The sequence below is a fragment of the Pristiophorus japonicus genome, chromosome 8, assembly GCF_044704955.1.
Source record: "Pristiophorus japonicus isolate sPriJap1 chromosome 8, sPriJap1.hap1, whole genome shotgun sequence".
Classification (NCBI taxonomy): Eukaryota; Metazoa; Chordata; class Chondrichthyes; family Pristiophoridae; genus Pristiophorus; species Pristiophorus japonicus.
In genome coordinates this window covers 218,208,526-218,232,003 of record NC_091984.1, presented here as the reverse complement: position 1 = coordinate 218,232,003, position 23,478 = coordinate 218,208,526, and the positions used below count along the sequence as shown (strand labels likewise).

General features: G+C 46.7%; 1 protein-coding gene across 1 annotated transcript in view; it reads left to right on the top strand.

Annotated features, from left to right (window-relative positions):
- The window catches only part of p2rx2 (purinergic receptor P2X, ligand-gated ion channel, 2), a 99,138-nt gene that overhangs the window by 21,985 nt on the left and 53,675 nt on the right, over positions 1 to 23,478 (top strand). Inside the window, exon 3 of the mRNA XM_070886376.1 lies at positions 14,843 to 14,914. Coding sequence (XP_070742477.1) covers positions 14,843 to 14,914 — 72 coding nt within the window. The remainder of the gene's footprint in view (positions 1 to 14,842; positions 14,915 to 23,478) is intronic.

Sequence of the window (23,478 nt, the reverse complement as noted above, 5' to 3'; positions counted from 1 at the left end):
AGCTCCTTCCAAGCAATGTGGGGTCATCGCCCGGGACAATCCAGAGTGGCAGTTCATGCACCGTGCCCTCGTAGGTGACTTTGACCATGGCGCTGCGCAGGACAGTGATAAGCTCTTTGGTGTACGTTCTCAGTTTCATGTGGATGGGGCTCAGGGCTGGTCTGAATGCCTTGTTGCACCACAGTGTCTCAAACATCTTTTTACTCATGATGGATTGGCTAGCGCCAGTGTCCAGTTCCATGGCTACGGGTAAGCCATTCAATTTTACGTTTAGCATTATAGGTGGACATTTCGTCGAAAATGTGTGCACCCCGTGCACTTCAACATCTGCCTCCTCTCTCTGAGGCTCGAAATTGCATTGATCCACCATGGGCCAATCTTCCTCTGCCACGTGATGGTTAGCAGGTTTTGCAGAGCTTGCAGCTCATTTGCAAGCTCATTGGAGATGCCCCATTGTTCCACAACTCTTGCAAACATACCCTTTGAAGCAGCATGAATAGGTTGAATGGAAGCCTCCACAACGCCAACAAGGTGTGAATTGCCTTGCATTCAGTGTCTCTACAGTCAAAAGTTTTCATAGGATGATCTCATGGCCAATGCCCAGTACAAAAAAGTCTCTGAGCATTTGCTCCAGGTAGCCATCAAACTCACATTGTCCTGCAAGTCGCCTTAGCTCGGCGACGTAGCTCGCAACTTCCTGACCTTCAGAGCGCTGGCACGTGTAGAACCGATACCTCGCCATCAGCATGCTCTCCTTCGTGTACACAGCTCCTCATACGACTTATCTGTGGGTTTCACCGGAGCCAGAAGATTCTTCATGAGGCTATAGGTCGGTGCCCCGCAGACTGTGAGGAAGACCGCTCTCCTTTTTGCAGCGCTTCCTTCTCCGTCCAGCTCGTTGGCTACAAAGTACTGGTCTAGCCGTTCGACATAGGCTTCCCAGTCCTCACCCTCCGAGAACTTCTCCAGGCGGCCCACAGTTTGCTGCATCTTTTCGTTGGATTCGTATACTCGTCGCCAGTTATTTTGTTCCTAACACAGATGAGGCTGCACACAGGGAGGTTAAAGTAACAGTGACCTCAGTGTTTAATAAGACATTCCAGAGTGAGCAACAGGCCTTAGGGGCCGGTTTATATACAGTGCTCCCAAGGGATGTTGGGATCCCTTGGGACTTCAAGGGATGAGCTCCCTGGTGGTGGAACATGGGAGTGCATGCTTTACAGATACACAACAAGGAGCACCTGGCTGCAGTGGCGCAAATCTTTCAATGATCTCAGTAGATCACGAAGCGTTACTGCAAAGCCACACTCAACCTCATCTTGCTATGCCACTCATCATATCCCCATCACTCTTCCTTCTCTATACATCCTTACTCCAACTTATCTTGCACCTTCACCCATCCCTCTGTCTCTAGCTACATTATCACATCCCCATCTCAGTAGCCATCCCTCACACTCACCCTCATCTTGTCCAATCATACCAACTAACAACACACAAGGGTAGGCACTTAGGCGTTATCGCCAATGCTGATTTAAAGTTTCTGCTGATGTAACGTTTCTGCTAATGTGTTGTCAAACATTGAAATCTTTATTTTCAGCACTTTGCTTTCTTGGACAGATCTGTGTGCACCTTTGGAAGTGGCTTAGTGAGTTGCAGTGAATGGTAATGAGTATGAAAGAAATGGCTTGGGCATTGCAGGGCTGTTTGATGGTCTTCGTGCAGGGTGATGCCAACCTGGCGCATCATGTGGCAGTCATGGTGTACAGTGTCAAATGAAGTAAATGTGGCGATGGTGAGGCCACCCCTGACATCCCGGGCAGCAATGTAGTTGTGTGCTGATGCCCTGTGTCCTGTGCAGTATCGGGTGATTGCAGCGAAGATTGTTGTTGTTTTTGGTGATGCTGGTGTGCTTAGTGATGGTGTTAGGGATGATCATGGTGGGATTCTGAGGACCAAGGTGAGATTTTTTCAAGTGCATTTATGCTGATGGAATAGATGGCAACTGAAGTTGAGAAGACAGAAGCGATCTGTCAATGGTGAGAGTGGTTGCTCCAAGGAGCTGACACTGGATAGAGAGGTCACTGCAAACATTTCAAACTTCCATAAAGCTGAAAAATATATTCCAAGTCCTGAAGGCTCCAGCTTCTAAGATTGGAAATTGAACAGCTTTGAAATGGTAGCTTTTATACTACTTCTGCAACTGTCAACTAGTCAAACCAATCCAGATTGTTGAGAACCCGGCACACTTAGCCGACGTGATAGCCGAGGGAACCTCATAAATAACTCGGTAAAATGGTTGGGACCTTGAAAAAAGCTGCTTCAATAGCTTAAAGCAGCTTCTTAACGATTTCAATTGCCTGACACGTTGCTTAGTGCCGGGTCTGCAAACCGCAGGCAGAGCCGGCACTTTGGAAATTCACAAGGAGGCGGATTCAGAGTGGACATCCCCCCTGCTGTCAATCACAGCCATTTTGATAGTGGGCGAGCCTCCAAACTCACACTCACAGGGCTGGTAAGATTCTGGCCTGTGTGTCATAGTGCACAAGTCGAGCATCGCGAGAGAGACTTACAAGCATCGTAAGCTTCCTGTTGCTCTTTCGTCCACTTCCACTGGACATCCTTCTTGCGGAGCACATGCAATGGAGCTCACATGGTCACTAACTCAGGTAAGAAATGAGCACAGTACTGAACCATTCCAAGGAAAGATCTTAACACAGACACCTTCTGTGGCTTTGGAGCATTGATGACAGCATCAACCTTTTCCTTCACTGGTTGCAAGCCATTTGCATCAACTTTCAGACCAAGGTACACAACCTCGGGCTGCACAAAAGCACATTTGCTCCTTTTCAATTTGACAATGTGGACATTCAATCTTTGAAGCACTATATTGAACACTTCTCGATTTTCTTTCTCGCTGCTTGTTGCGATCAGCACATTAATTGCATAATGTGAGAGTGTGGTTAGGAATTAATTAATTTGTGTCGGAATGTATTAATGAATGAATATTTATGTGTGGAAACCTGTTGATGAATTTGTTATGGTATGTATATAAATCTTACCAAAATGTAAGACTTGCCACTAGGGGCACACCTGTGGGAGACCTAAGGGTCACCTGTGCACCCTGGGGCAAGCAGGTATAAAAGGTGACTCACCATGCTGCTTCCCCACTCTGGAGTCTGAATAAAGAGACCAAGGTCACAACAGTTTGAGCTTGCAATACAGTCCTGTGGATTTATTCTGAACATAACAAATTGGCGATGAGTAATGGATCACGAACTTTCACGCGGTAATGGCTGCCGTTGGTATTCTTGAGAGATTTGTTGAGGGTGATGATTGGGAAGCCTTCGTTCAGCGCCTCGACCAGTACTTTGTGGCCAACGCATTGGACAAGTCTGAGACGGTGACCAAGTGCAGGGTGATTCTCCTCACCATATGTGGGTCTTCGATATATGGCCTCCTCAAAAATTTGCTGGCACCGGTCAAACCAATGGACAAGTCTTACACAGAGCTGTGTATGCTAGCTAGGGAACACCTCAAGCCAAAGGAGAGCATCCTGATGTCCAGGTATCGCTTTTACACGCACCATCGCTCTGAGGGCCATAACGTGGCAAGTTTTGTCGCCGACCTAAGACACCTTGCGGGACAGTGCAAATTTTCAGGATCCTTGGGGGAAATGTTGTGGGACTTTTTCATGCTTGGAATTGGCCACGAGGCCATTCTTCGCAAACTGCTGTCTGCCGAATCCCTAGATCTGAGCAAGGCCACCACAATAGCCCAAGCCTATATCCACGAGCGATAACACGAAACAGATATCTCCACAGAATCGAAGCTCACTGACAAGTACCGTGCATAAAATAATGTTTTCAGCAGGCAGAACAGCACAGGGTAGGGCCCACACGACTGCAGAGGCCAGACCTAGGCCTAGAGTGACTCACAGTCCGTCGTGGGGCGTGAATGTGTATCCATTAGCACCATGTTGGCGCTGCAGGGGCAGTCATAGAGCTCATCAATGTCGATTCAAGCCCTGTGTGTGCTAGGGCTGTGGAACAATGGGGCACCTCCAGTGAATGTGCAAACGATCTCTGACTCACCACGTGGCAGAGTCAGGAGAGGATGACCGTGATGAACGAGCAGGAGAGGCAACTGAACCTGAGGATGAAGAGGAAGTATATTGGATACACACCTTTACCACCAAAAGCCCTCCGATAATGTTAAAAGTTGAACTTAACGGCGCTCCAGTCTCCATGTTGAATCAGTTATGGGCTGGAAGGCATTCGAGAGGCTGTGGGGCACAGCGACCCAAGCTGATCCCGATTCAGGCAAAGCTGCGCATCTACACCAAGGAACTGATACCAGTTATTGGCAATGCAGACATAAGAGTTTCCCCCGAGGGAGCAGTGCACGATTTACAACTGTGGATTGTTTCAGGTGATTGGCCAACGCCGCTTGGTAGGAGGTGGATGGGGAAGATTCGATGGAACTGGGAAGACCTCTGCGTACCTTCTCCGGCGAACGACATCGCCCCTTCTCAAAGGCTAAGCAAATCCCCACCTTCAGCTGAACCAGGCATCGAAGTGCAGATCCATTTGCAGATCCCCAAGGCACAGACCGCTCATCACGGCTACGAGGAGGTGAAGATCAACCGAGCAGCGGTACAGGCGCGGTACCCACCACCCGAAGCCGATGACCTCTTCGCGACGATGCAAGAGGCTCCAGGTCGACCATGCAGAGTGGGACTCCGGTCGAAACGTTCCGAATGCATCTTCCCGACGCCAGAGGCAAAATCCCTGGGGAGGAAGATTGCGGCAGTTGGCATCACGGACACGGATGAGAGGGCATCCAGACCACGGAACAGAAGAGCATCCGGACCACGGGACGAGAGTGCATCCAGACCACGGGACGAGAGTATGTCCAGACCACGGGACGAGAGTGTGTCCAGACCAAGGGACGAGAGAGCATCCAGACCACGGGACGAGAGTATGTCCAGACCACGGGACGAGAGTGTCTCCAGACCACGGAACAAAGGTGCATCCAGACCACGGGACGAGAGTGCGTCCAGACCACGGAACGAAGGTGCATCCAGCCCACGGGACGAGAGTGCATCCAGACCAAGGGACGAGAGAGCATCCAGACCACGGGACGAGAGTATGTCCAGACCACGGGACGAGAGTGTGTCCAGACCAAGGGACGAGAGAGCATCCAGACCACGGGATGAGAGTGTGTCCAGACCACGGGACGAGAGTATGTCCAGACCACGGGACGAGAGTGTGTCCAGACCAAGGGACGAGAGTGTGTCCAGACCACGGGACGAGAGTGTGTCCAGACCAAGGGACGAGAGAGTGTCCAGACCACGGGACGAGAGAGCGTTCAGACCACGGGACGAGAGTGTGTCCAGACCACGGAACGAGAGTGTGTCCAGACCAAGGGACGAGAGAGTGTCCAAACCACGGGACGAGAGAGCGCCCAGACCACAGCAGGTCACCGCAACGGAACGGAGGAATGTGTCGCCCAGCAAGGAAGACGACTGGGTTTGGGGCAAAGGTAAAGGGACGGCGGCTGAGAAGGCCAGGAACCCACCATGTTCCAATAAGTTGTTTGCATTATGTAACCCATGTGAGCGGTCTTTCACGGCCAATGATGTACCATTATATGGGGTCGGGGGGACCTTACAACAAGCCAAAGTAGTGGACGAACACCAACCGGTCATATATGTATCTGACAAAATACTTGTTACAAGTGATGTGTTATCACACGGGGTCGGGTGTGTTGTACAGCAAGCTGAAGTAGCGGGCGAACCCCAACCAGCTGTATATGTATCTAACAAAGTATTCGGAGTAAGTGATATGTTACCGCACAGGGTCGGGAGTGTTGTGCAGCAAGCAAAAGTAGTGGGCAAGCCCCAAACGATTGAACATGTATCCAATAAGTTAACCAAGGCAGCAGCCTGTATTCACGGGACTAAAGAGAGGTACCAAAGAGTGTCCAATATGTGCTCGAGTCAGACAAGCTGCCCATCCCACAAGCTTGGGAGAGCAGAGGCACCACTATCGATGTGTTGTTTCGAGAATGTCTAACACTGTCTGTGCACTGTAATATGATCGGCCACGGGCCAGGCACTGAGAACGGCACTAATGCCCTCAGTTGGCTACCATTTTCCACCACCGGGGTGGAAACGGCGCAGCCTGCAGATCCACTCGCGGTTGCTAGAAAGCGAGGGGTCAACCATAACGGCCCCTCAGCCAGGATCACATGTTACCGCCTGCCAACGGTGAACTGCTAGACGGGATGTTGCAACCTATAGACCGCAAAGACGATAGGCCCATCCCAAAGTTGCAAAGTAAAACTGGGCGGCTACACACAGTCATTGATCTGGGGCCCCCATACTATAAGAACATAAGAACATAAGAATTAGGAACAGGAGTAGGCCATCTAGCCCCTCGAACCTGCTCCGCCATTCAACAAGATCATGGCTGATCTGGCCGTGGACTCAGCTTCACTTACCCGCCCGCTCCCCGTAACCCTTAATTCCCTTATTGGTTAAAAATCTATCGATCTGAGACTTGAATACATTCAATGAGCTAGCCTCAACTGCTTCCTTGGGCAGAGAATTCCACAGATTCACAACCCTCTGGGAGAAGAAATTCCTTCTCAACTCGGTTTTAAATTGGCTCCCCTTTATTTTGAGGCTGTGTCCCCTGGTTCAAGTCTCCCCGACCAGTGGAAACAACCTCTCTGCTTCTATCTTGTCTATCCCTTTCATTATTTTAAATGTTTCTATAAGATCACCCCTCATCCTTCTGAACTCCAACGAGTAAAGACCCAGTCTACTCAATCTATCATCATAAGGTAACCCCCTCATCTCCGGAATCAGCCTCGTGAATCGTCTCTGTACCCCCTCCAAAGCTAGTATATCCTTCCTTAAGTAAGGTGACCAAAACTGCACGCAGTACTCCAGGTGCGGCCTCACTAATACCCGATACAGTTGCAGAAGGACCTCCCTGCTTTTGTACTCCATCCCTCTCGCAATGAAGGACAACACTCCATTCGCCTTCCTGATTACCTGCTGCACCTGCAAACTAACTTTTTGGGATTCATGCACAAGGATCCCCAGGTCCCTCTGCATCGCAGCATGTTGTAATTTCTTCCCATTCAAATAATATTCCCTTTTTCTGTTTTTTCCCAAGATGGATGACCTCACACTTTCCGACATTGTATTCCATCTGCCAAACCTTAGCCCATTCGCTTAACCTATCTAAATCTCTTTGCAGCCTCTCTGTGTCCTCTACACAACCCACTTTCCCACTAATCTTTGTGTCATCTGCAAATTTTGTTACACTACACTCTGTCCCCTTTTCCAGGTCATCTATGTATATGGTAAACAGTTGTGGTCCCAGCACCGATCCCTGTGGCACACCAGTAACCACCAATTTCCAACCCGAAAAGTACCCATTTATCCCGACTCTCTGCTTTCTGTTCGCCAGCCAATTCTCTATCCATGCTAATACATTTCCACTGACCCTGCGTACCTTTATCTTCTGCAGTAACCTTTTGTGTGGCACCTTATCGAATGCCATTTGAAAATCTAAATACACCACATCCATCGGTACACCTCTATCCACCATGCTTGTTATATCCTCAAATAAATCCAGTAAATTAGTTAAACATGATTTCCCCTTCATGAATCCATGCTGCGTCTGCTTGATTGCACTATTCCTATCTAGATGTCCCGCTATTTCTTCCTTAATGATAGTTTCAAGCATTTTCCCCACTACAGATGTTAAACTAACCGGCCTATAGTTACCTGCCTTTTGTCTGCCCCCTTTTTTAAACAGAGGCGTTACATTAGCTGCTTTCCAATCCGCTGGTACCTCCCCAGAGTCCAGAGAATTTTGGTAGATTATAACGAATGCATCTGCTATAACTTCCGCCATCTCTTTTAATGCCCTGGGATTCATTTCATCAGGACCAGGGGACTTGTCTACCTTGAGTCCCATTAGCCTGTCCAGCACTACCCCCCCCCTAGTGATAGTGATTGTCTCCAGGTCCTCCCTTCCCACATTCCTGTGACCAGCAATTTCTGGCATGGTTTCTGTGTCTTCCACTGTGAAGACCGAAGCAAAATAATTGTTTAAGGTCTCAGCCATTTCCACATTTCCCATTATTAAATCCCCCTTCTCATCTTCTAAGGGATCAACATTTACTTTAGTCACTCTTTTCCGTTTTATATATCTGTAAAAGCTTTTACTATCTGTTTTTATGTTTTGCGCAAGTTTACTTTCGTAATCTATCTTTCCTTTCTTTATTGCTTTCTTAGTCATTCTTTGGTGTTGTTTAAAATTTTCCCAATCTTCTATTTTCCCACTAACCTTGGCCACCTTATACGCATTGGTTTTTAATTTGATATTCTCCTTAATTTCCTTGGTTATCCACGGCTGGTTATCCCTTCTCTTACAGCCCTTCTTTTTCATTGGAATATATTTTTGTTGAGCACTATGAAAGAGCTCCTTAAAAGTCCTCCACTGTTCCTCAATTGTGCCACCGTTTAGTCTGTGTTTCCAGTCTACTTTAGCCAACTCTGCCCTCATCCCACTGTAGTCCCCTTTGTTTAAGCATAGTATGCTCGTTTGAGACACTGCTTCCTCACCCTCAATCTGTATTACAAATTCAACCATACTGTGATCACTCATTCCTAGAGGATCTTTTACTAGAAGATTGTTTATTATTCCTGTCTCATTACACAGGACCAGATCTAAGATAGCTTGCTCCCTTGTAGATTCTGTAACATACTGTTCTAAGAAACAATCCCGTATGCATTCTATGAATTCCTCCTCCAGGCTACCCCGTGCGATTTGATTTGACCAATCGATATGTAGGTTAAAATCCTCCATGATTACTGTTGTTCCTTTTTCACATGCCTCCATTATTCCCTTGATTATTGCCCGCCCCACCGTGAAGTTATTATTTGGGGGCCTATAAACTACGCCCACCAGTGACTTTTTCCCCTTGCTATCTTTAATCTCCACCCACAATGATTCAACATTTTGTTCATTAGAGCCAATATCGTCTCTCACAACTGCCCTGATATCATCCTTTATTAACAGAGCTACCCCACCTCCTTTCCCTTCTTGTCTATCTTTCCGAATCGTCAGATACCCCTGTATGTTTAATTCCCAGTCTTGGCCACCCTGCAACCACGTTTCTGTAATGGCCACCAAATCATACCCATTTGTAATGATTTGCGCCGTCAACTCATTTACTTTATTTCGAATGCTGCGTGCGTTTAGGTAGAGTGTTTTAATACTAGTTTTTAAACCATGATTTTTAGTTTTGACCCTCCTGCAGCCCCTTTACATTCAGTGGCCCTTTTTGTTTTTTGCCTTGAGTTTCTCTGCCCTCCACTTTTACTTATCTCCTTTCTGTCTTTTGCTTTTGTCTCCTTTTTGTTTCCCTCTGTCTCCCTGCATTGGTTCCCATCCCCCTGCCATATTAATTTAACTCCTCCCCAACAGCACTAGCAAACACTCCCCCTAGGACATTGGTTCCGGTCCTGCCTAGGTGCAGACCGTCCGGTTTGTACTGGTCCCACCTCCCCCAGAACTGGTTCCAATGCCCCAGGAATTTGAATCCCTCCCTGCTGCACCACTGCTCAAGCCACGTATTCATCTGGCCCAGGAACCACGGGGACCACTAGGCCTCCCGCCATTACCGAAAGTCTGAAAGCCATTGTGGCCATCTCGGGTTTGCTCGACTTCTGGGTCAGTGACAATAGCTCAGAGCAAGCAGCCCAAATCACTAAACCAAGCACCACGCGTGTCACGATAGACTCCCTACAGACCCGGCTATCCTGGGTGCTACGCAGTCACCAGACAGAATCACTCAGAACCGAGTCTTCCGTTGGCCATCAGCAGAGAACGCACCATGATCACACGGCCTCCCCACGCGAGATCAGAATAAGTGCTGTAGACGTTTTCAGGGCCTTAGTTGGGCTGCTAGCACCACTTTAGCCAAAGGGGGGAATGGAGTGTATGTGATGAAAACGGAGCATTTGATTGTAAAACCGTGTACTGGGCTAACGCGTAAAGCATTTTGACCAGACTAAACTGCGAACTACAGATAACCGGAACCACCGTGAAAGGACCTGGCCCCCCAGCGACCCACTAACACGATCGACTTTTCCGTCAACCACGAGGATGAACCCACCATGTCAGGACTTCAACCCAGGCGATCGACCAGGGGACACGGGGCACCAGATGGCCTCAATTTACAAATAACCTGCACATAAGACTTTGGGGGGGAGTGATGTTATGTACGTATGTAAACCTTACCAAAATCTAAGACTTGCCACTAGGGGGCACACCTGTAGGAGACCTAAGGTTCACCTGTGCACCCTGAGGCAAGCAGGTATAAAAGGTGACTCACCATGCTGCTTCCCCACTCTGGAGTCTGAGTAAAGAGACCAAGGTCACAACAGTTTGAGCTTGCGATATAGTCCTGTGGATTTATTCTGAACATAACTGATTTAATGTATAGGAATGTGTGTATAATAAATATAGGCGGGCTCTCTCTGATGTGAGCTTGTGAACTGTGACCTTTGACTGTGGAAGGAGTTCGTGCTCGAGACAGCATGGTTTGAACAAAGGAATATGGGCGGGCTCTCTTGTGGACTTTTGAACTGTGACCTTTGACTGTGGAAGGAGTTTGTACTGGAGACGGCATGGTCTGAACAAAGAAGGCAAGCTTGCTTTTGAAATTCCCCCTAGAAGGATGTCATTGGATGAGGCCAGTGCAGGAGCAAGGAGAACCAGTTGGAGGGTGATCATGCAGCTTGGGAATCAATCACCGGGCTCAACAGGATTGTGCATGAGGAGGTGGGCACTGGAGATTGGATAAAAGAAGCCACTCAAGCCCTGAGAAGACACAGTGGAGAAGGAACAATGAGCTCGGAAGGATGTGAAGATGGGAAGACACCACAAGGTCACAATGCACGAAGTTCGAGTCAGCGCATTCCACCTTCCATATTTAAATGGGAAATAAAGCCTGTGTAAAACATGTTAATTACTGCCTAGGTTTGTTAAGATATATGCATTCATGTGTTTAATAAGTCCTTCCAAATTGTCACAAGTGAAGTAGTCTCGTCGTCAATTTCACGCCAGTCGAAGCCAGTAAAATTACTAACAATAAGCAACTTGGAATTCCTTGCTAAATCTTACCTATCACAGCCTGGAAGATTTTGGGGGAGGACTTTATACATATGGCAGCGGTGTATGAATATTGTCCCTTGGGTGTGTTGATGGTAAGATACTGTTGACTCTCTGTCAACGTTCAGCTGAGTGTAAGCATGTGGTAGGTCAAGCTTGGAGAAAACCTATGATCCAGAGAGAGCTGCAGACAAATCTTGTGATGTAGGTAATGGGTACTGCTGATTGTCAACTGCTTGGTTGATAATAACTTTGTAGTCATTGCAAAAGCGACAGTTTTGTCTGCTTTGGGCACAACTACAATCGGGGTAGCCCATTCACTTTTATCAGTTTTTACTAACACTCCGTTCCCTTTGAGCTTCACTAGCTCTCCGCCTGAATTTTCAATGCAAGGGGTCTGGCCATTTCTTATAATAGACAGGCTTCGCGCTGGACTTCATGCGGATATGCACGTCATACCCAGTGATGCTCTCATAACTGTCTGTGAATATGCTTTCGTACTTATTCAGCATTGTGTCAAGTCGTTTCTTTGAAGCATCTACGCTGATTATGTTTTTCCAGTCTAGTTTTAACTTTCTCAACCAGTCTTTGCCCATGAGAGTTGGCTTGTTGTAGCTTGCTACAATAATAGGCAGCTTTATTGACTGCCAGTGTCAAAATGTACATCCTTTTGTCCACATGTCTCTAGGATTTCTCCAGAGTAGATTTTTAACTCTACGGTACTCTTAGTAAGTGGTAGTTGATTAAACTTATTCTCATATGTGTCCTTACTCATGATAGAACAGTCCATCACCGTGTCATACACATATCAATATAAGAACATAAGAAATAGTAACAGGAGTAGGCCATACTGCCCCTCGAGCCTGCTCTGCCATTCAATAAGATCATGGCTGATCTGATCATTGACTCAGCTCCACTTCCACGCCCGCTTCCCATAACCCCTTTATCCCCTTATCATTTAAGAAACTGTCTATTTCTGTCTTAAATTTATTCAATGTCCCAGCTTCCACAGCACTCTGAGGCAGCGAATTCCACAGATTCACAACCCTCTGAGAGAAGAAATTTCTCCTCATCTCTGTTTTAAATGGGCGGTCCCTTATTCTATGATCATGCCCTCTAGTTCTAGTCTCCCCCATCAGTGGAAATATCCTCTCTGCATCCACCTTGTCAAGCCCCCTCATAATCTTATATGTTTCGATAAGATCACATCTCAATCTTCTGAATTCCAATGAGTAGAGGCCCAACCTACTCAACCTTTCCTCATAAGTCAACCACCTCATCCCCAGAATCAACCAAGTGAACCTTCTCTGAACTGCCTCCAAAGCAAGTATATCCTTTCGTAAATATGGAAACCAAAACTGCATGCAGTATTCCAGATGTGGCCTCACCAATACCTTATAAAGCTGTAGCAAGACTTCCCTGCTTTTATACTCCATCCCCTTTGTTATAAAGGCCAAGATTCCATTGGCCTTCCTGATCACTTGCTGTACCTGCATACTAACCTTTAGTGTTTCATGCACAAGTACCCCCAGGAACTGCTGTACTACGGTACTTTGCAATCTTTCTCCATTTAAATAATAACTTGCTCTTTGATTTTTTTCTGCCAAAGTGCATGACCTCACACTTTCCAACATTATATTCCATCTACCAAATTCTTGCCCACTCACTTAGCCTGTCTATTTCCTTTTGCAGATTTTTTGTGTCCTTCTCAAACATTGCTTTTCCTCCCATCTTTGTATCATCATCAAACTTGGCTACATTACACTCAGTCTCTTCCTCCAAGTCGTTAATAATAAATTGTAAATAGTTGGGGTCCCAGCACTGATCACTGTGGCACCCCACTCGTTACTATGGAAGTCTTTCTCACGACTGCTAGTGTTGCCGCTCGTGGCATAGATACTGTAGATGCCTAGTTCTTCAACATCAGGTGTGTACACTTCAATATTGTAAACTCCTCCCTTTTCTTGTCGCTGCTTTGCATTCCTGCTCTGCAAGCTGTTGAAATATGGCTTTGCTTCTGGCAATGAAAACACTTTGCATTTCTGTATTGGCAGGAATGTGGTGAGCGGTTCCATTGCAGTGATAACAATTCACTGAACTCTTTTCACCAACATACTTTTGACTTGGTCTCACAGCTTTACGTTTGGCAGTGGCTTTGTGACTGTAGACCTCAGCTGCACTAGTCACTTGAGTTGGACGGAGCTCCCTAGCATTCTTAGATGCCATCTCCATAGATAGGGCAATGTTTCATGCTATGTCAAAGATTAGTTTCAGCAGTAACTTGGACTGTTGCACCCATCCACCAGTCCACATACAAACTTATCTCGCAACGTCGGATATAAAATGTGCTGAAGTTACAATGCAAAGACAGGTTCTTAAGAGCTGCAATGTACTCACTGATGGTTTCACTTTTTTTGGGGTTTCTGGTACCAAACTTATTTCTAACGGCTTTGAGTCGAAATGGTCCTTGAATTTCTCGACAATGTCTTCAAACAACGCATCCTTCGCTTTCCCTGGCATGAGTAGGTTTGTCAATGTTCCGCAGAGATCTGGCCCGATCTCCTTTAGAAAAATTGATTTTTTATGTTCCCGAATTACTTTATTTTGAGCTTGAACACTCGCAGCTGCACCTTCGGTCTCAATAATGTTATTAGTCCTAAAAAACATCTCCATCCGCTCATTGTAAGAACTGAATGGTTCGTGAGCTCGGTTATACATGTCAAGGCTTCTGATGAATCCCGTAGGCACGGCCATAACTGTCCTGCTCCCGTTGAACAGTGATTCAGCACACTACCCGTGTACCTGTGCAAATCAATGCCGCTGTTGCTGTGTATACATACACGCAAAGGCAAAGCACAGATCATTCTGCATAAGCATTAACAGTAAAGTATTGCAAAAATTCAGTTTAGGTGCCACAAATTCACATTAAACTTGTCCACTCGAAGGTTGAACACTGTGTCCTTCCCAGATCCCTAAAAATGGCATGGGGATCCCATCCTTGTTGCCAAAATGTAATATACTCGGGTAGAACAAATGAAGGACAGAGACACGATGAGTTGCTAGTCCACGTGCCTGCTTTATTAGGCCAGAGTGAACTGAGCATGCTCATGTTAAACAATGTGACAAACCATATGATAATACATTACAGAAGGGAAGCTTCATGGCAACAGAGCACACACCATACACCATCCACACACCACCTTGTACGACCCCAGTTTTCAAAATTTAAATTTAACATAGAAAAGTGGTTATAGAGTATTGCCTCCTCTATCCCCCACTTGCAGAGAATGAATCCAACTGCCTCCCACCACTCCTGATGGGATTCCAGTGTCTTCCAAACTACTCTCGAGGAACTAGTGCTTCCCAACTACTTTGAACTAATGGCCAGTACCTCTCACCTGATGGAACCTCAGCTTTTCTCACTCATGCTAATGGGACTCCAGTGCTGATCACTTTCTCAGATGGTGCTTCTTACTAACTCCAGTGGGATCCTAGTGTGCCTCATCTGCCCCAGTGAAGACCATTTTCTTTAGGAGATGTTAAGCATTAAACAAAATAATGTCAAGACATAGTGCTGGATTTGCCCTACTCTACCAAAGGTCTCAATAGGTAAAATCTAATTCTGTAACCATTTGTCATTCCAGGGTCGAGATATTTTCAGCATCACTGTGCGAACTATAACAACCCCATTACAGAGCCTGAGCACCTGTCCTGAGGTAAGACAAAAGGTTTACTGGACTCATTAGCCTGAAAATTCTTCGGAGTGGGGAAGAGGATCTGCCAGGCTCCCTTATCTCTGATGATAGACCTGCAATGCCCCCAGGAAAACAGTAGCGACCTGCCTCCACCACCTTTGGGAATTTAATAAATGCCATGTAGGAAGGCGCCACCTTAGCCCACTCCTTACAAGGCAAATGATAGATGGGGACAGAGCTAGGAGTAGGGATTCCCTAAACTAGGAGTTCCTGCTTCTCAGCCTTTCCAGTGGATGTAGTGCAATAGTGGTGGTCAGTACCCTGAGTGAGTTGAGACACAGGAGCATATGTGGGCCCCACCAGTGGGTTCCAGGCCAATTCCTGGACCCCCAAAGATAATTTTTTTAAATCCTGCAGGTCAGTCCTTTGTTCAGGGGCTCAATAGGACTGTTGCTGGGGTCTAGTGGGATGCGGGCTGGGTAAAACCCGAAACAGGAAAGAAAGTGCCAGAGTTTCCTGCAGGCATGGGCAGAGGCCAGAGATGTGCCCAAAGTGGTGATTGACTTGCCTGACCCATGCAAATGAAGTGCCCTCCCACTGACCTCCAATAAGGTCAACGTTACAGGGTACCATCAGGCAACATCCCAATGTAATGCAAAAGCAAAATACTGTGGATGCTGGAAATATGACATAAAAACAGAAAATGCTGGAAATACTCAGCAGAGTCAGGATAAATGGATCATTTTCAGGTTAGCAAACTGCAACTAGTGGGCTGCCACAGGGATCAGTGCTGGGGCCGCAACTATTTACAATTTAGATTAATGACTTGGATGAAGGCACCAAGTGTAATGTAGCCACAATTACTGATGATACAAAGATAGGTGGGAAAGCAAATTGTGAGGAAGATGCAAATAATCTACAAAAGGATTTAGACAGGCTAAGTGAGTGGGCAAAAATTTGGCAGATGGAGTATAATGTGAGAAAATGTGAGGTTATCCACTTTGGCAGGAAAAATAAAAAAGCAAAGTATTATTTAAATGGGGAGAGATTGCAAAATGCTGTTGTATAGAGGGATCTGGGGTTCCTTGTACATGAAACACAAAAAGTTAGCATGCAGGTACAGCAAGTAATTAGGAAGGCAAATAGAATGTTGGCCTTTATTGCAAGGGGGATGGAGTATAAAAGTAGGGAAGTCCTGCTACAACTGTTGGTAAGACCACACCCGGAGTACTGTGTACAGTTTTGGTTTCCTTATTTAAGGAAGGATATGCTTGCATTGGAGGCAGTTCAGAGAAGGTTCATGAGGTTGATTCCTAAGATGAAGGGGGCTGTTATATGAAGCAAGATTGAGCAAGTTGGGCCTATACTAGTTTAGAAGACTGAGAGGTGATCTTATTGAAATGTATAAGATTCTGAGGGGGCTTGACAAGGTTGATATTGAGAGGTCAAAAGGCCTACTCGTGCTCCTATTTCTTATGTTCTACGGCTTTTATATCCTTCTTATAAAACTGGACACAATATTTCAATTGCAGCCTAAGATCTTTTACAAGTTGAACATTACCTCCTTGATTTTGGATTCAATGTTTGAAACACCAAGCATGCAAAATTCCCATGCTTAATGCTGGCAGTTAAGGCCAGTTTCCGGGGAAAAATGGCGGCTGCCTCACTTCTGCTGACTTCTGGCATGGGCCGCACTGGTCGCCATCTTGTGAAAGGCTATAATGCAGCCGTTGCCTGGGTGCGGCAGAAGAATTCAAATGAGGCAGATCATGACGTTAATGCAGGACCTGCCACATCGCCGCTCTGCTATATGCCCTCTCCGAAACGCAACTGGCCAAATGTGTGTTCAGCTGCATGAGGGAACCCCTAACCAGCACTGCATAAAGGGACACATGCAACTTTGAGGTAAGTTGTTTTATGGTTTTGTTCTGGTTCCTGTACTGATTTTCAGTAGTGCCTCGGTGTAAAACGATAGGAAAGTGTACAAGGGAATGCATGGAGTGCTGCTGGACGTCAGGAAGGTGTTGGCTCTTAAAGTAAGGCATATGATTACACTGCTTGCTCCAGTCATGGGGCCTCTACTTGCCATCCCCCTCGCACTGCAGCATGACAGGGAGGTGGAGCAGAGGCAGCAAAGCCAAGCTGCTCAGGGGGACGAGGAGGAGGAGGAGGAGGAGGAGCAGGAAGAGGGCTCTCAGCAGGAGGCCTTACCACCAAGGGTCTTCAGGGAGTACTTATCTTACCTGCGCTTAAGCCAGGAGTAGTGTATTCAGAGACTTTGCTTCACCAAAGGAGATGGTCACAGAACTCTGCCACTTCTTGTAACCAGACCTGCAGCCTCAGAACAGGGTGACAATGGCACTATCAGTGGCCCTCAAGGCATTCGATAAGGTGCCACACAAAAGGTTACTGCAGAAGATAAAGGTACGCGGAGTCAGAGGAAATGTATTAGCATGAATAGAGAATTGACTAGCTCACAGAAAGCAGAGAGTCGGGATAAATGGGTCCTTTTCAGGTTGGAAATCGGTGGTTAGTCGTGTGCCACAGGGATCGGTGCTGGGACCACAACTGCTTACAATATACATAGATGACCTGGAAGAGGGGACAGAGTGTAGTGTAACAAAATTTGCAGATGACACAAAGATTAGTGGGAAAGCGGGTTGTGTCGAGGACAGAGAGGCTGCAAAGAGATTTAGATAGGTTAAGCGAATGGACTAAGGTTTGGCAGATGGAATACAATGTCGAAAAATGTGAGGTCATCCACCTTGGGAAAAAAAAATAGTAAAAGGGAATATTATTTGAATGGGGAGAAATTACAACATGCTGCGGTGCAGAGGGACCTGGGGGTCCTTGTGCATGAATCCCAAAAAGTTAGTTTGCAGATGCAGCAGGTAATCAGGAAGGTGAATGGAATGTTGGCCTTCATTGCGAGAGGGATGGAGTACAAAAGCAGGGAGGTCCTGCTGCAACTGTAAAGGCTATTGGTGAGGCCGCACCTGGAGTACTGCTTGCAGTTTTGGTCACCTTTCTTAAGGAAGGATATACTAGCTTTGGAGGGGGTACAGAGACGATTCACGAGGCTGATTCCGGAGATGAGGGGGTTACCTTATGATGACAGATTGAGTAGACTGGGTCTTTACTCGTTGGAGTTCAGAAGGATGAGGGGTGATCTCATGGAAACATTTAAAATAATGAAAGGGATAGACAAGATAGAGGCAGAGAGGTTGTTTCCACTGGTCGGGGAGACTAAAACTGGGGGGCACAGCCTCAAAATACGGGGGAGCCAATTTAAAACCGAGTTGAGAAGGAATTTCTTCTCCCAGAGGGTTGTGAATCTGTGGAATTCTCTGCCCAAGGAAGCAGTTGAGGCTAGCTCGTTGAATGTATTCAAGTCACAGATAGATAGATTTTTAACCAATAAGGGAATTAAGGGTTACGGGGAGCGGGCGGGTAAGTGGAGCTGAGTCCACGGCCAGATCAGCCATGATCTTATTGAATGGCGGAGCAGGATCGAGGGGCTAGATGGCCAACTCCTGTTCCTAATTCTTATGTTCTTATGTTCTCAAGGTGACCGTGGCCTTGAATTTTTTTGCTGACAGATCCTTCCAGGCTTGAGCAGGCAACATAGCGAACATCTTGCAGTTCACCATCCATTGCTGCATCTGGGAGTTCACAGAGGCTCTGTACTCCAAGAGAGGGGACTTCATTGTCTTCTCTCTGAACAGAGAGGAGCAGAACGAGTGCACACCCAGCTTTGCCTGGATATTAGGCTTCCCCATTGTTGTATATGGAGAAAGAGTCAGAGTGAACACTGTGAGCTCAAAGTAAAGTGTGAACTTAGTCTTTTATTGCAGGTCTCCAGAGTGTCTCTCCAACCTGTGAAGCTTCCCTAAATACCTGTGCTCCCAAGGAATTATGGGACCCCTTGGGACTCCAGGGGATGAGCCCTCTGGTGGCTGTACAGAGTAAATACAAGTATACATATATAACAACACTCCCCGCCAAAGTCAATGGTGTAACTATTTACAATGTGAGTCAATCTGCGGCCCTTCTTGCCCTAGTTGATCGTCTCGGTGTGAAAGCTGGTGTTGTTGAATCATTTGTTGGGCCCTCGCTGGGCTGCTGTGAAGCTGGTCTTGCTGGGCTGCCTGGTGTGTTGGGCTCTGCTGGCTACTGTGGAAGATGAGTTCTGCTTCGTGGTCAACCGTGGTGCCGGTTGCCACTGGTGTGTATGTTGGGGGATCAAAAAAGGGAGGGTCCAAGGTGGGTTGCTCAGGATAGTCCATGAATCTGAGGTTGATTTGGTCCAAGTGTTTCTGGTGAATGAGTCCATTTGAAAGTTTGACCCGAAACACCCTGCTCCCCTCTTTGGCCACGATAGTGCCGGGAAGCCACTTGGAACCTTGTTCATAATTTAATACAAATACAGGATCATTGATTTCAATTTCGTGTGACACATTTGCGCATCATGGTATGCACTTTGTTGAAACCACCTGCTCTCTACCTGTTCATGTAGATCAGGGTGAACTAACGAGAGCCTTGTCTTAAGTGCTCTTTTCATGAGCAGTTCAGCAGGTGGGATCCCAGTGAGTGAGTGGGGTCTTGTGCGGTAGCTAAGCTGGACTTGGGATAGGCGAGTCAGCAGTGAGCCTTCAGTTACCCTCTTCAAGCCTTGCTTGATGGTTTGCAGTGCTCTCTCTGCCTGACCATTGGACGCTGGTTTAAACGGGGCAGATGTGACATGTTTGATCCCGTTACGGGTCATGAATTCTTTGAACTCAGCACTGGTAAAACATGGCCCGTTGTCGCTCACCAGGACATCGGATAGGCCGTGTGTGGCAAACATGGCCCGCAGGCTGTCAGTAGTGGCAGCGGACGTGCTAGCCGACATTATCTCAAGAATGGGCCTTCTTAGTCGACGTGTACCCTCGACTCCGGTTTGGAGGGCCAAGACCATAAACTTAGCGGCGCCTTCCTGGGTACATTGCTTAACTGCCAGCATGTATTACATCTGTGAATGCAGGACTCTAAGTCCGCATCGATACCGGGCCACCACACAAGGGTATTCAACATTCAGGAAGGATAGAATAAAAGGAAAAGGAGGTGGGGTAGCATTGCTGGTTAAAGAGGAGATTAATACAATAGTTAGGAAGGACATTAGCTTGGATGTTGTGGAATCTATATGGGTAGAGCTGCAGAACACCAAAGGGGAAAAAATGTTAGTGGGAGTTGTGTACAGACCTCCAAACAGTAGTAATAATGTTGGGGAGGGCATCAAACATGAAATTAGGGGTGCATGCAATAAAGGTGCCGCAGTTATCATGGGTGACTTTAATATGCATATAGATTGGGCTAACCAAACTGGAAGCAATACAGTGGAGCAGGATTTCCTGGAGTGCATAAGGGATGGTTTTCTAGACCAATATGTCGAGGAACCAACTAGGGGAGAGGCCATCTTAGACTGGGTGTTGTGTAATGAGAGAGGATTAATTAGCAATCTCATTGTGTGAGGCCCCTTGGGGAAGAGTGACCATAATATGGTGGAATTCTACATTAGGATGGAGAATGAAACAGTTAATTCAGAGACCATGGTCCAGAACTTAAAGAAGGGTAACTTTGAAGGTATGAGGCGTGAATTAGCTAGGATAGATTGGCGAATGATACTTAAGGGGTTGACAGTGGATGGGCAATGGCAGACATTTAGAGACCGCATGGATGAACTACAACAATTGTACATCCCTGTCTGGCGTAACAATTAAAAACGGAAGGTGGCTCAGCCGTGGCTATCAAGGGAAATCAGGGATAGTATTAAAGCCAAGGAAGTGGCATACAAATTGGCCAGAAATAGCAGCGAATCTCGGGACTGGGAGAAATTTAGAACTCAGCAGAGGAGGACAAAGGGTTTGATTAGGGCAGGGAAAATAGAGTACGAGAGGAAACTTGCAGGGAACATTAAAATGGACTGCAAAAGATTCTATAGATATGTAAAGAGAATAAGGTTAGTAAAGACAAATGTAGGTCCCCTGCGGTCAGAATCAGGGAAAGTCATAATGGGGAACAAAGAAATGGCAGACCAGTTGAACAAGTACTTTGGTTCGGTATTCACTAAGGAGGACACAAACAACCTTCCGGATATAAAAGGGGTCAGAGGGTCTAGTAAGAAGGAGGAACTGAGGGAAATCCTTCTTAGTCGGGAAATTGTGTTGGGGAAATTGATGAGATTGAAGGCCTGATGGACTGCATCCCAGAGTACTTAAGGAGGTCGCCTTGGAAATAGCGGATGCATTGATAGTCATTTTCCAACATTCCATAGATTCTGGATCAGTTCCTATGGAGTGGAGGGTAGCCAATGTAACCCCACTTTTTAAAAAAGGAGGGAGAGAGAAAACAGGGAATATAGACCGGTCAGCCTGACATCGGTATTGGGTAAAATGATGGAATCAGTTATTAAGGATGTCATAGCAGCGCATTTGGAAAGAGGTGACATGATAGGTCCAAGTCAGCATGGATTTGTGAAAGGGAAATCATGCTTGACAAATCTTCTGGAATATTTTGAGGATGTTTCCAGTAGAGTGGACAAGGGAGAACCAGTTGATGTGGTGTATTTGGACTTTCAGAAGGCTTTCAACAAGGTCCCACACAAGAGATTAATGTGCAAAGTTAAAGCACATGGGATTGGGGGTAGTGTGCTGGCGTGGATTGAGAACTGGTTGGCAGGCAGGAAGCAAAGAGCAGGAGTAAATGGGTACTTTTCAGAATGGCAGGCAGTGACTAGTGGGGTACCGCAAGGTTCTGTGCTGGGGCCCCAGCTGTTTACATTTGTACATTAATGATTTAGACGAGGGGATTAAATGTAGTATGTCCAAATTTTCGGATGACACTAAGTTGGGTGGCATTGTGAGCTGCGAGGAGGATGCTATGAGGCTGCAGAGTGACTTGGATAGGTTAGGTGAGTGGGCAAATGCATGGCAGATGAAGTATAATGTGGATAAATGTGAGGTTATCCACTTTGGTTGTAAAAACAGAGAGACAGACTATTATCTGAATGGTGACAGATTTGGAAAAGGGGAGGTGCAACGAGACCTGAGTGTCATGGTACATCAGTCATTGAAGGTTGGCATGCAGGTACAGCAGGCGGTTAAGAAAGCAAATGGCATGCTGGCCTTCATAGCGAGGGGATTTGAGTACAGGGGAAGGGAGGTGTTACTACAGTTGTACAGGGCCTTGGTGAGGCCACACCTGGAGTATTGTGTACAGTTTTGGTCTCCCAACTTGAGGAAGGACATTCTTGCTATTGAGGGAGTGCAGCGAAGGTGCACCAGACTGATTCCCGGGATGGCGGGACTGACATATCAAGAAAGACTGGATCAACTGGGCTTGTATTCACTGGAGTTCAGAAGAATGAGAGGGGATCTCATAGAAACGTTTAAAATTCTGACGGGTTTAGACAGGTTAGATGCAGGAAGAATGTTCCCAATGTTGGGGAAGTCCAGAACCAGGCGTCACAGTCTAAGGATAAGGAGTGAGCCATTTAGGACCGAGATGAGGAGAAATTTCTTCACCCAGAGAGTGGTGAACCTGTGGAATTTTCTACCACAGAAAGTTGTTGAGGCCAATTCACTAAATATATTCAAAAAAGAGTTAGATGAAGTCCTTACTACTAGGGGGACCAAGGGGTATGGCGAGAAAGCAGGAATGGGATACTGAAGTTGCGTATTCAGCCATCAACTCATTGAATGGCGGTGCAGGCTCGATGGGCCGATTGGCCTACTCCTTCACCTATTTTCTATGTCTATGTCTATGTCTATGGATCTGGCAATCGCTTTCATCATTACGATGCCAGGTGGGTACTGTGGAGGTCATTGATGAAGGTTTCTCTGCCCTTCTTGGGGACCACTACTCGATTGCCCCACAGAAGGCAGTCTGTCTGTATGGACATTTCATCTTTGCACCACTGGAACGGCTTTATCTCTTCCTGCATTTCCACTGGGACACTGGACCAGCTCCCGTGAAGCATACAGCTTTTGACTAGAGATAATAAGGGGTCCTGGCTTGTGCAGGTTTTGATCTGCCGGGCAGTGACGGGTGATTGCTCATTCTCAAATGCTTCCATAACCATGGCTAGATCTGCGGGCTGCGCCATTTCCACCTCCATGGTAGGCAATGGCAGCCTACTGAGAGCATCGGCGCAGTTTTCTGTGCCTCGCCTGTGGCGGATGGCGTCGTTGTCTGTGGATAATGTGAGCGCCCATCTCTGGATGCGGGCCGATGCGTTGGTATTTATCCCTTTACTCTCGGAGAATAGGGATATAAGTGGCTTATGGTCAGTTTCCAATTCGAATTTTAGCTCAAACAGGTATTGATGCATTTTCTTTACCCCATAGACACATGCTAATGCTTCTTTCTCAATCATGCTGTAGGCTCTCTCAGCCTTAGACAGACTCCTGGATGCATAAGCAACTGGTTGAGTTTCCCAAAATCATTAGCTTGTTGCAATACACACCCGACGCCATATGACGACGCATCACATGCTTGTACCAAATGCTTACATGGATCATACAACATAAGCAATTTGTTTGAGCATA